The following is a 12,620-nucleotide window of genomic DNA, read 5'->3' as shown; positions in this document are numbered from 1 at the left end:
TTGAAGAAGTTTGAAGAAGTCCATTTTCTCTAAGAAATATTCCACAATGAAGCCTGAAGCTGTGCAAATGTTTGAAGTTCAACATTAAGTCAAATTTTGCTAAGCAGATATGTTTAGAAAGTACAGCTTATACTACAAATATACAAACAATCCTATAGACAATAAACTTAATAAATAATTGTAAAAATTTACTAAATATAACAGAAAAGCTAAACAAAACATGAATCTTAATTGGGAAAATACTGTTTCCCAAATATATTAAGGACCTCATTAAACTGCTGTTGACATGGGATATGCTTAGAAAGTACTGGTCGGGCAACAGAAAGCAAATTCCTGGGACTCAGGGTGCAGAAAATATATGCGCATTAAAAGCAAGGCTTTCCAAGGAAAGAAAGGATGCGGCTAGCTTTATTTCAATGCAGTGAGCCTCTTTGTAATGGTGTTGTAGGCTGTGATTATTAGCCCCTGGAGGTCTTCCGCTCTTTGTAAACAGGCTGAGTTAATGAGCCCCAGTGGGTTAGAAGATAAAGACAGGCGCCCTCGTGTCAGTCTGACAGTCGAGCTCGGCCGGCTCACATCTTTTATTCGACACAATCAAAGCAGCGCCGCACTCGCTTCCTGACCACGCCTGATGATAGATGGCTTTCAATGCGTGCAAGGCATCTGTAAATATTCAAACCTTTACAGTTGGAATATGCGTGTGGTGAGAGAAGTGATAAAAACTGAAAAACACTGTGTGTGTGTAACAATAAATTATGCAATCAGAACCTGCAATAAAAAAAAAAAGAAATGCAGCAACATCCTCAGTTATATTAAACACATAACAGCTCAGATGCAGAAAGAGGGAACTGAAGGATCAAACACCTGCACTAATTAAGGTTTGGCTGCTGGTTTGAGTCACTGATGGAGTGAAGCAACAAGAGTGTGTTTGTTTATGTTCGTATTTAATCATGATCAAAGCATCAGTTAAAAAATTAACTCAAGCCATTACCATTGAGGGAGCAGGGAGAAGCAAATCACCGTCTATTCTCAGAGCTCTTATTGTGTCAAATTGAAACTAAGAACAAAAGAACATTAAAAGAGTATTTAAGTGCATAAAGTTTGTGTTTGTTACTTGCTATGTCATAAGATTTTGTGGTAACACTTTATTTAACTTTATGTAAATGTGACAAAACACCTGTTATGAAGATGAAGAAGTTTTCATGAATGTTTTATGACTGTAGTCATGAAATGTCTTTCGGTAAAAATTGAACACTAGAAATGCAAAATTTGGCAATTGTAATGGATTTTTAATGCAAGTTTTAATGCAACTTTGCTTTAAAGGTGTCATTATTTACAGAAAATGCAAAGTTGACACTTTTAATGCACTTTTAATGTAGCTCTACATTAAAAGTGCATTAAATAAATTTATGTAAATAAATCCCCTGTAAATAAATTTATAAATGACGCCAAAAAAAAACAAAAAAAAAAGGAAACTAAACAGACGAAAACAAAGTACTCATCTCAACGTCTGATTTTACATTAAAAGTGCCATTATTTACCAAATGACACTTCGTGACAACAATTGTAAAATATTCATAAAAACTCCTTCTTCATGATATATGTCATGTTTATATGTCAGTCTTATGCACACCCCATCAAATAAAGTGCTACTGATTTTTATTATTCTTTATTTTTGGCTGGTAGTTTCCTTTTCAATGTATTTATTTATTCTAATTGATCCCTTAAATATTATGTTGATGACCACAATTGCAAAACATGAACATTTTGCTCACTAGTATGTTGTCCTTTCTTACTGCTATAATCTTCAGTCACAAGTCTGCATCCAGGTATGGCTAAAACAGGAACTTTGTAAATATACTCAAACTAAGTGGAAAAACACTTTGAAACAAAGTGTCAAATGTACATGAATTTGAGACGCTACAGCTGAGCACATTTTCATATTTCGCTCCTTCAGTATCAGTGAAGAATCAGTGCTGAGATAAATATAAAGGCAGCCGGGAGCTAAATAAGAGAAAATAGCTGCTGCTCCCGATGAAGACAAAACAGAAAGTAACAGAAGTTGCTCTGTTGGAAACATCCTCCCAGTGTCAACATCAGATGATGGAGTCATCCAGTTGTCAAAGGGGTCAGTTGCTTCCCCTGTCAACATGTCAAGTGTCCGTGGGCCACGAACCGACCCGGATGCCTTCACTGGTGTGTTTTTTACAGAACAAAAAACTGCACACACTAGGAATTGCTGTGTGAATAGGGCTTCCACAATTGGATCAGTGTTGTATAAACACAGAAAGTGGTTCACGGTTATTAAGTACAGATGGTTTATCCAATCAGATGCCAAGTGTGCTTTCATGTTTACAACCGGTTTCCAAGGACACCTTAAAATCATCTAGTTAACTCCCTGATGCCGAGATTAAACTAAAAGAAAACCAGCTGTGATCTAAAGTTGGCTAAATATCTCAGACAAATGTTGTTTTTAGGAATTAAAATGTTTCCTTTTATAACTGTGCAATCATTAATGGCTTAATAATGAAGTAGTAACATCTTCTATTAAATGTATAAACTTGTTAAGCACCCTTAGAAAAAGAATAATAAATCAGCCCACCCAACAGATTGCCGGGATTTGAGCAAACGAGGAAAAGCAGGATCTGAAGCCAGAAGTTGTTTTTTAATATTCATGCTGACATGTTTTGTCAAAATAAAAAAAAACTAAAAAAATGTTGTTTGTGATTTTTTTTCTTCTTCTTTTTCTCCTTCTTCTCTTTTTAACAAAAGCAGAATGCTCTTTAGAACACAATTTTCCTGTCTCCCTGCAATCATATGCACAATTTGGAGGGGTGTGCGCTTCTAGTCGTATTTTCTGTGGAGCAGGAAGCACAGCAAATATTAATCTCGAGGCAGAAAAAATATGCAGATTTCTCTTTTCTCTGTCTGAGAGCTTAAATTATTTGATTTAATTGCATGTTGAAGCCCTTATTTCTAAAGTAAAGCAGTTGTCACACATCTTGGGTTAGCTACTAGAGCTGCTACCAGGCCGGTTTACTCAAATACGATTCAATAGCTACAATGAATTAATGAAAGACATCTATATTCTACTAGATTATAATGCGGTGGTGCAGTCTTAATACAAACTAAGAACATTTTAAGGTCATATGGTTTACAATATTACTTTTTTCAAAGTAAAGATATTTACAGTTTAAATGACCTTTACTTACTTGTACGACTTATGGCTTAACGGTGAGTAGAGTAGCTTACTGGTCTTAGTTGTGAGTACATACCCTCAGCGTAACATTTGCCAGTCAGTCAATATGGCTGCTTACACCCACCTCTGATATTTGTTTTAGCCAACTGGATATTTATTCATAATATGACAAATGTTTCCTGTGTTTTCGCTTACATAGCCATTCGTTCAGGAGGAAACAGCAGAGGAATAAAAAGGATGAGTTAAAGAAAGAGGACACCCACCTTGCATTTGCCAGACCTTTAGCGGTGCCATTTCATTGGTGCTTTCTACTAAGTGCTTCCTCAACTCCTTCAGTTGTTCCTTAAGCTCTGGATAGAGAGTCCTGTCAAGGGAGAGAGAGAGAGACACAGTCTAAGAAAATGCAGCTACAAAGTAGAACTGAACTTCTAATTAAGAGGAAGAGTGCTTGGAACCACAGATTGATTTAGTTATTTGCAGGTTAGCTGAGCAGAGATATGGTCTGCGCTTCAAGGGAATTAAGTTTGGAGAATAAAAAGAGCAAGGAGGGGAAAAAAAAAAAAAAGACCTTGGCTGGAGTTAATGCCGTTGGAACCAGACCAAGCTTGTGAAAATTTATCGCAGCTCAACACAGAGACACTCACTTCAGTTTGCCAAAAAGGAATCCCTGGACCTCATCCACCGGATCGTTCTCGCCGATGACTGTAGCGTTCACCTCCGCCCCTGAAAGCAAAATCAATTAACTAGATATTCATGTCAGGACTCCTCAGTGATTACACCAGCAGCATGAGTCTGTTTATTGTCTGTTTATGAATTCCTTAGAGAGTACAAACCTTGAACTTGTGTGTCATCCTTTGCCTTGTACTCCTGGTTTTTAATAGCCAGCTCTACTCCGTACCCCGACAGATACACTTTGTTTTCATTAGGTTTCTGGAAAGAAAGAAGATGTTAGTGTAAAGTAAGAAAAGTTATTTCAGTTAGTTATTGTCTCTGTACTGTGTCACTGCACTTTTTCCTGTCAAAACTCTGTACTTGTGTTAGTACAAATACTGCTTACTAAGGAAAATATTTGTCAAAACCTCAAAGCTTAAAATATGGACAGCTAGATGAGGCAACAACAGAAAGATCGGCAGGTGAATAGACAGCTATACACAGGGATGAATGTCCAGCAGAATATGGAATATAAAGTAGTGCTGTCAATCACTTAAAAACCTTTGTCAGATTTATCGCACCCTAGCGATTAATCACTGTAGTCCTCTCACTTGTTGAACATTTCATCTAATTTCCTTTACAAAGACAAACACTTTGTGACTTCAGGGACAGATAACAAGCCGTTACCAAACACATTGACTGTCCAATAACTGGTACTGAATTGGCCTTTTTTAGTTAAGCATAAAGACTCGATGCATATCAAACAGATGGTGGGAATAATTTAGCATAATCAGGGGGAGAAATAAATGGATCGGCTGTATTTGCATGTGAGAAAGGAGGAGATCCAAGTTCAACTTGGCATGAAAAACTGGAGAAACACTTCATCCCAGGTGTAAATGAGAAGCCTGGTTAAACTCGACAAGATTTTTTTTTGTCAAATAAGGAAAACTGAGAGAACAAGTGCACTACAATCATTATTTTACCATATGTTCACAAATGTGGACATCTGGTATAGTCTGCTGTGGCAGTGGGGATAAATAGTAAATGGCCTGCTTTATGTGGTGATTGTCTAGTTGTATTACCCACTCAGCGCCCATTTTTAACACTACAAGTTGCATACACCGTTTCACATATTCATATCGCACTTTTCAGTCAAAACGGAGCGTTGATGTCATCAAACCAACATCTGCCTGGCAGTAGCAGTATTAGTAGTACTCGAATAGTTTCAATGCAATAAGAAAAGATGCAATAATGACCATCATTGCACCATGAAGCTTATTTAACTAAGTAGCTTTTTAATCCATCAATAGATAAATCAATTTATTAGATTTGAAACAAGTCAGTGAAAATTTCTGAAATAAAGATGGAGCTAAAAAAATAAATGTAGCGCTTAAACTGTATTGTCTTTATTTTCTTAACTATGATTAAAACAGCAGTTTTAATTCACTGTAAAAAAATTAATTAAATTGATTTGTCAAACATTTTCTAAGAGTTTGGTTTTCTAAGAGTTCAGCAAAAATAAACTATATAGAGAATGATCAGATTCTAAACTACTGAACACAAATCCCTTTAAACACTCTCAGAGTACAGAGAGATTAAGTTTGTGACCAACAGAAGTTTAATTGTGACGAGTAACGGACCAGAACTGAATATAGTACAGGTGACAACAGGACAATTTTAAAAAAAGAGCAAAAATTGTTTGTGGGAGAACTTGAGTAAGTGGATAAACCAATTTTAATTGAGCTACCATAATAGTAAAAGTAGAGTAACAATGCTTGTGTGTGTGTGTGTGTGTGTGTGTGTGTGCGTGCGTGCGTGTGTGTGTGTGAACACCTACAGCCACATAGTGACGAAGCACGTAAGCTGCCGACCCTTCGTTGACTTTGGATGTTAGGATTTGGTGGAACTTCTGGAAATCTGGCGTCCCGAGCTCAGCATAGAGGATGATCACAGGCGTGTCTGGATTTGATCCCGGGTATCTATGGTCACCTTTGAAAAGGTATGGCTTCGGTCTGCAACGGGGATAATAACGTCACCTGACGAGTGAGTATGTTACCGACTCAAAGTCTGCTGTGTGTACTTCTACATGTGAAGATCTGTCATTACCTTTCCATTGCAGTTTTCAACAGCGTTGCCAAGCTTTCTGGAGAACAGGATTTCTCTCCATGTACGCTGATGAAAGTTGAGCAGCCAGAGGGAGGATGCTCAATGGACGCAATCTAACAAGAAAAAAAACAATGACAAATACTGATTTTTCTAATAGGCAAGCACATACTGTTCAGCCAACAGCAGCTCCTCCTGTTACCTGCTGGAAGGAGTGAACTGTGGCAGAGTACGCTCTCAGAGAGAGGGCGAACTTCAGCATGTTCAGCTGGACGGAGCTCAGCAGAGCACTGGCTTTCTTCACAATCAGCTCATAGTAAGCTTGGTCTGTGTCTGTGGGGAAAAAACAAAAACAAAACATACAACAATTTAACAGGTGATCAGAGTAAAGTTTGACATTTCTATTCGTTTATCATCCAGTGCCTCATTTAACAAACCTGACACCAGGGGATTTTATTAAAAATGTAATGGAAATGAAAAACTAATAATGAAGTAACCTTAAAAACATTCTTTACAGTGAAACATGGCATTGGGAATGCCGTTTGTCAGTAAGGATAAAGAAGATGTTTAAGAGGAACGGCTGATGAGAGCATGAGTACAAAACAAACCACTGGTTCAGGCCAAACTATTCCAAGTGAGTCTGTTTCCTTAAAGTTGTGTCTTTCATCATGTTAATCACACCAACGTAAGGATTTTTTCGCTCTTTCAAAAACAAAACCATGCATCAGTTTCCTTCCCTATCACATGCTCTACTACATTGTGATGATCTATCAAATAAAACCCCAAGAAATTATTTGACACATGTGGTTGAGTGTGACAAAATCTGGAATAGTTCAGAAAATATCAATGCACACATAAGGCATAATAGAAAGGAATTCAAATAATTGACTTCTCACTTTAAAATTAAACCACATCACCACTTCTCTTTTGTCGCAGTAGCTGTGACCCAGCTGCTGCTAACAGAGATGGGTTCTGGGTCCTTTAAGTACTCTGACAAAGCACTGACAATACAATGCAATCACTGCCGAGACGCAGCAACGGCATCAGAAATTCAGAAGCTCCCAAAACAGAAACTTAAAGTGAATCTGCAGCAGTTTCACACTACCATCATGCTCTCCCTCGATGTTTTGATTGGCCTCAACAAAGTCCCAGAACTTGTCCTGGCTCTCCTCCGCCAGAAACTCACTGAAAAAGAAGAAGAAGCAAAAACAATAAGTGACATTTTTATGATGAAGCCATAAACAGTGGTGAGAAAAAAAGTGTAATTGATTATTTTTCTACATGTGAAACAGCAGCGCTTCATGTCATCAAACAAATATATGTACATAGTAGACATCGATAATGCAAATAAAATAAATGACTAAATAAAAACTGCAGTGGTTAAATTAAATTTTAATCTCATCAGCATTTTCCCAAACATCTTGGGGATCATCAAGATGTCTTCTGGGAAAACTGAGATGAGGATGAATCTTTTTCGTGTTGAAACTACGCCATGCAGGCCACCTTTGTCTCTTTCTTGTGGTGGAGTCCTGACTGCAAACCTTAACTGAGGCAAGTGAGGTCTGAAGTTCTTCGGATGTTGTTCTAAGGTCTTTTCTGACCTTCTGGATGAGTCTTCGCTTCACTCTTGGGAGTCATTTTTGTTGGTCGGCCACTCCTGAGAAGATTCCCCACTGGTGCATGTTTTTGCTAATTGTTCCTAAATTTCCATGTTGATCCGACTGGATCAGGTTGGACCGAAACTGTTTTCTTGGTTGAGATAAGGTGTGACAGAAAGAAGCTCTGAGTATGTCTAAATATACTGAACACAGCTTGCTAAAGATGTGACACAGCGGGACATGTGGTTTTGGATTTTTCCATAATGAACGCCCATATTTAAACTCTGAATTTTGTGTGTCTAATCTTTTTCTAATACTTAAATTTGTAGAGCTGAAATATTCGCGCTTGACAAACACAAACGAGAAAAACACTTTCTCTCATCACTGTATACAACTTAATCATGTATGTTGCTATTTTTTTAAGCATGCAGATTAAACTCAGGGGCAACAGAGGACAGATGCTGACTGATCTATGTACAATACAGTAAGAAATCTGCTACAGCGATGTGGTGTGGTACCTGGCTTCCAACAGCAGCGGAGTATCAGCCCATTTGGTTGCAAGGGTGGTGGTGATGGCCTTCGAGTCTGCCGCACTGAAAACAAGAGACAGCAGAGACAGGAGCAGGACACACAGGAGCCACATCCTCCTGCCTGTACCTGAGGAGAGACAATAAACAGAAGTGGAGACAAACGATCAGATCTTTATTTAAAATGGATTTAAAAACTGACATTCAACTACAATTTGAACTGTTGGATCAGTGAGTAGATGAATGTTTGGAGGACTTATGCTCCAACTTCACAGGCACGATGGTTTCAGCATCAGGCTGCAGGGACATTTGCTGCCTTATTCTACTACAACAACAGCTAAGGATCTCAAATTCCTTCAACTTTATCTAAAATCAATAGCTATTCAGTTAAAAGGGACTTTGAATCCAAACCAACTTTACCCACTATAAAAATTTACGTGTGCTGCTAAAAGTAGTAATTGCCGTATCAGTGAGTGCAATATGGAAAATGCAAAGGAGTGCTTCAATGTAATATTTAGTAGGATACTGTATTTTATGCATATCAATAATACATTTGGAGGGTTGGATGGGGTTACCCGTAATACAACACCATATGCATATCACTAATGGTTGACATACTAAGGCTGAGCTTCTATTATCACCTAAATCTAAAAATGTCAAAAGGTCTCACTGGCACAGGACGTAAAATATCTTGGATTATTCTTTACTTTATGCCACTAAGGTGTTATTTAGCAAAAATCTTTTTTAATATTGTGGAACCTCACTGAGTAATGTCAATGTCAATGTCAAATTTATTTATATAGCACTTTAAAACAGGTATAAAACTGCACCAAAGTGCTGCACAGGAACGACAGTAACACAAATATGACTGGACTCACGGAACAGTAAAGTGGTCTACTTTGCTGCAAGAAGTGACAGCAAGTGATAAAGTTCAATCAGTTTCAAGTGAATCTTTCAACAGGTCACAAGAAACCAATAATCTAAGCTCCACTAGATTTTACCAGTCTTCTGTAGTCTTATAACAATGAGATACGACACTTCTCTGCTCTATTGTACCACAGGTTCCTAAACTCAAGCATGAGTTTTCATTTTCCCACAATACAGACGTGCAAAAGAATCAGAGTAAAGGAGGTCGAATACAAACACACTAAGCTTTTATCACTACTTTTACAATGTGTTCGCAGATGTTCATGTATGTTTTGTAAATTAGAATAACTCAATGAACTTATCTGTTGTAGAGACCAGTCTGAGTCTGAGCTGATTTCTAATGAGGCAAATATTTATGAAGTATCATGCACAAGAATTTATGCTAAACATAAAAATAATAATAATAATAATGGAAATACTTGAGTCTGTCTATTAATAATTTACTTTGAGCAGCACAGTCGAAACCAGGAGCAAGCAGAGGACATTAAACCAAACATTCACTTAAACACAATTTATAAAACAGAAGGTAAGGCAGCTACTTAGAAGGCAGGAACATAAGTGAATTGGATCCAGTTAATAACTGGCTTACTACTCATTTTGACAGATATCAGAATAAGACGCCGTGCACCTGCAGGGATATATCGTAAGTAAATAAAAAGCTTCCTGAACTCCGTCCAATAAGCACCTTCAGCGTGGCTACTCTGTCCAATAAGCTTCAAGATCCTCAAGCGCCCAAAAGATGTTACGGTACAACTAATAGCAAGCCACTTGTTAAAATTAGACAACACTGGACGTTTTAGAGACATGTATAGCAACAACTAGAGTGGAAGGAAATCTCAATGAGTTAACGCAGCCTGGTTGTAAACGGACAGACAACAATATAAACTCCTCCTACATAAAAGGAAAACCATATTTTTCTGTTTCTGTGAAAACACGCTTGGTCACCTTCTCTATGAGAGCACAAAACAAGCCTTAAATAGAGTCACATTTAGCTTCAGAGCGCTTAAAACCTTTGATTATCCTCACCGAAGCCGGCTCTGTAGCTTCCTGTTTCCATGATGCGCAGAGGGTGGGTCCTCACATCCGGATTAGGTGACTAAAACATTGCCTGTTCAAAATGAATAGAAGCGGCGATAAGCAAGCGTATTAAGTTTTATTTTTAAAAATTATCTTTCTTAAAATATATCAGTAATATTCACTAACAAAAATCAAACACCTGTTTAAAAAGAGGGAAAAACAAAATTTATATTAATATTTATATTTGTGTTTTATTAACATGAATGAATGGGATTCAAGATATCTAGACTATATTTTAAAAGTCAAGTATGAAAAAGTAAACATGTTTTTTTGTTATGTTTTAAAGACATTTTGTTTTGTATTTTTGTGTTGCATTTTTATACTTATTGTGGTACAGGAGTTGATTGATGAAGCTTCAATCAATACTATCAATGTTTTTTTCTTAAAATGAGATTTTTCTTTTTAAATCCAGTTATTTGGTCGTGGTTAGTGGAATAAAACCTCGTTAAGAACCTCATTATAAAGACAAATTTAACTCTCACTCTTTTAATATTTGACCTTTAAATACTAAAAGTTAAACAACTGGCATTTGAAAGAAAAAGAAAGTCCCCCAATCTAACACTATACTGATTTAGATAAATTGTTTCTTAGTCTGTATGTTCTGAAGCACAAACAGCAGAAATTAGCTGTCTCATGGTTCACTTTTCTTTCAATAAGCTGATGCCTTTCTGCTCTCTGACTACACTCTAAAAACTGCTGGGTCGAAAACAATTCAATTGATTTTTCTCACCCAGGCTTTCTTGGGCTAAATACGCACGGATCCTTCCAACCCTGGATTGACTGGATGCAACGTTGATGGGGTACAAGCATGATGACTTAGGTTTTCAACCTAAATAAAGAGTGAAAGTGACTCATGTTTAACTAAAAGTGAAATATGTGCAGTTGCACTGCTGCATTGCTGCAAGAAGGTCCTGGGTTTGAATCCTGGCCTGAAGTCTTTCTGCACGGAGTTTGCATGTTCTCCCTGTGCACTCCTTGGTTCTCTCACAGCATCCAAAGGGGAAAGCCTGATTAACAAAGTGCTGGGCCAGGATTACGTTCCATGAGAGAAAAAAAGAGGATACCCAGGGTTAAAGATAGCAATAGCTTTGTAGGTGGCTTAAAACAGAAAATTAATCCAGATCATTTTACAAAAAAACACCTGTGATCTCCTTGTTCATCCTTTCCTAAAGTCTGCTCAACAGACAGTCCCTGCAGACAGTCCCTCTGGGTGAGATTGGTGACACACGACAAGCCTCCTGCCAACCTGTTGCATTGTTTTGATGAAAATAAAAAAGAAGAAGGAAGATATGAAGACTGTGTCCTAGGGTGCAAAGACATGGCTATTGCTTTTTCATTTACTTGCTCAGTAGCCTAAATTAAATTGGACAGTTGATCCTCCAGAGGGAGCAATTCCAAGGTTTGACTTAAAATTATATAAAAAAAACACCAACATCAATTATCCTGCTGCCCATGACCTTCATTTTGGCATGAACATGTGGACAGCCCACATATAGATGCTTGGACACACACAGTAAACTAACTTGAAAGTCAGCTGCGTCCCTGCAGGGACGGGCCAAATCATCACAGTAAGTCCTCACAAGTATAACTAAACGGAGCCTGCAGCACCCTCTCACACACACACTGCCCATGGCGCCTGTTCATTTGTCAGGAAGGTGACATCTTCAGATGAATTATGGGAGATGGTTGTCATCTTCTCCGGGGTCACGTACGAAATGGCGAGCCTGGGCTGTGGGCTCCCTCTGCTCGCGCTATCACACGTCAGCCATTTTAGAGGTTGAAAGCCTCGACGGGGGACCAAAGCGACCTCAATTAAACCTCCATTAATATTAATACATTTTGTCGTTTCACGTGAGCTGCTGCTAATTAAATGTGTCCCTGACTGTATAATGGGGGTCAGCCGGGGTCTCTAACATGAAGCTAATTCACCACATTACAGCAGCCGAACTCAGAGCTGCACTGCGCTCCAGTCTTAAATACAGCTGCAGAAGAGGCCGATTGCTGTTTTGAGCGCGTAAATAATCACACACTTTTTCAATTAGACCAGGCCTTCCCAATGTTTGGGTCGGTGCCAAACTGTGGGAATTGGAAATTGCCTAGTTTATTAAAACAGGTTCCTTGTTTTCGCTATTTAATTCTAGCATAAATACATTCGAAAGCCTTAGAGGTTTGTTCTAAAACAGAGAAAACTAGCATCATAAAAACGAGGGAACACAGCAGACTGGTCATTAAAGGAAAAGCACTACAAGACAGAAAAGTTACTAAACATCACATTACGGACATCATCCCTGGAGTAAAACATAATGGTGGCAGCATTGTGTCCTTTCAGTAAGATGACCTAAAGCATGTTCATGTGTTAGAATGGCCCAGTCAAAGCCCAGACTTATACCTAATTGAAAGCTAAACTTATAACATGTTCACAGATGCCTTCAATTCAATTAGAGGTTGAGCTATTTTTGCAAAGAATAGACAAAAATGTCCTTGTTCAGGAAACAATGTATTTCCTCTTCACAACTATGCAGCACTTTCAGGTAATCT

The 12,620-nt window shown here is 38.0% G+C and overlaps 1 protein-coding gene across 2 annotated transcripts in view; it reads right to left on the bottom strand.

Moving 5' to 3' along the window:
* Positions 1 to 10,086, bottom strand: part of uggt1 (UDP-glucose glycoprotein glucosyltransferase 1) — a 29,964-nt gene extending 19,878 nt beyond the window's left edge. For both annotated transcript variants that reach the window (XM_055038516.1, XM_055038517.1), the window contains exons 1-9: positions 10,032 to 10,086; positions 8,070 to 8,208; positions 7,059 to 7,138; positions 6,156 to 6,286; positions 5,957 to 6,069; positions 5,688 to 5,862; positions 4,033 to 4,129; positions 3,844 to 3,922; positions 3,463 to 3,563 (exon numbers count right to left, since the gene is read on the bottom strand). In XM_055038516.1, the coding sequence (XP_054894491.1) occupies positions 3,463 to 3,563; positions 3,844 to 3,922; positions 4,033 to 4,129; positions 5,688 to 5,862; positions 5,957 to 6,069; positions 6,156 to 6,286; positions 7,059 to 7,138; positions 8,070 to 8,208; positions 10,032 to 10,062 (946 nt within the window). In that variant the 5' untranslated portion in view covers positions 10,063 to 10,086. The remainder of the gene's footprint in view (positions 1 to 3,462; positions 3,564 to 3,843; positions 3,923 to 4,032; positions 4,130 to 5,687; positions 5,863 to 5,956; positions 6,070 to 6,155; positions 6,287 to 7,058; positions 7,139 to 8,069; positions 8,209 to 10,031) is intronic.
* Positions 10,087 to 12,620: the final 2,534 nt, after the last annotated feature.

Source organism: Poeciliopsis prolifica, unplaced genomic scaffold (assembly GCF_027474105.1).
Source record: "Poeciliopsis prolifica strain line A6 unplaced genomic scaffold, Auburn_PproV2 SCAFFOLD013, whole genome shotgun sequence".
Taxonomy (NCBI): Eukaryota; Metazoa; Chordata; class Actinopteri; order Cyprinodontiformes; family Poeciliidae; genus Poeciliopsis; species Poeciliopsis prolifica.
Note: the sequence above shows the minus strand (reverse complement) of the source record. Positions and strands in the feature narration are given on the sequence as shown.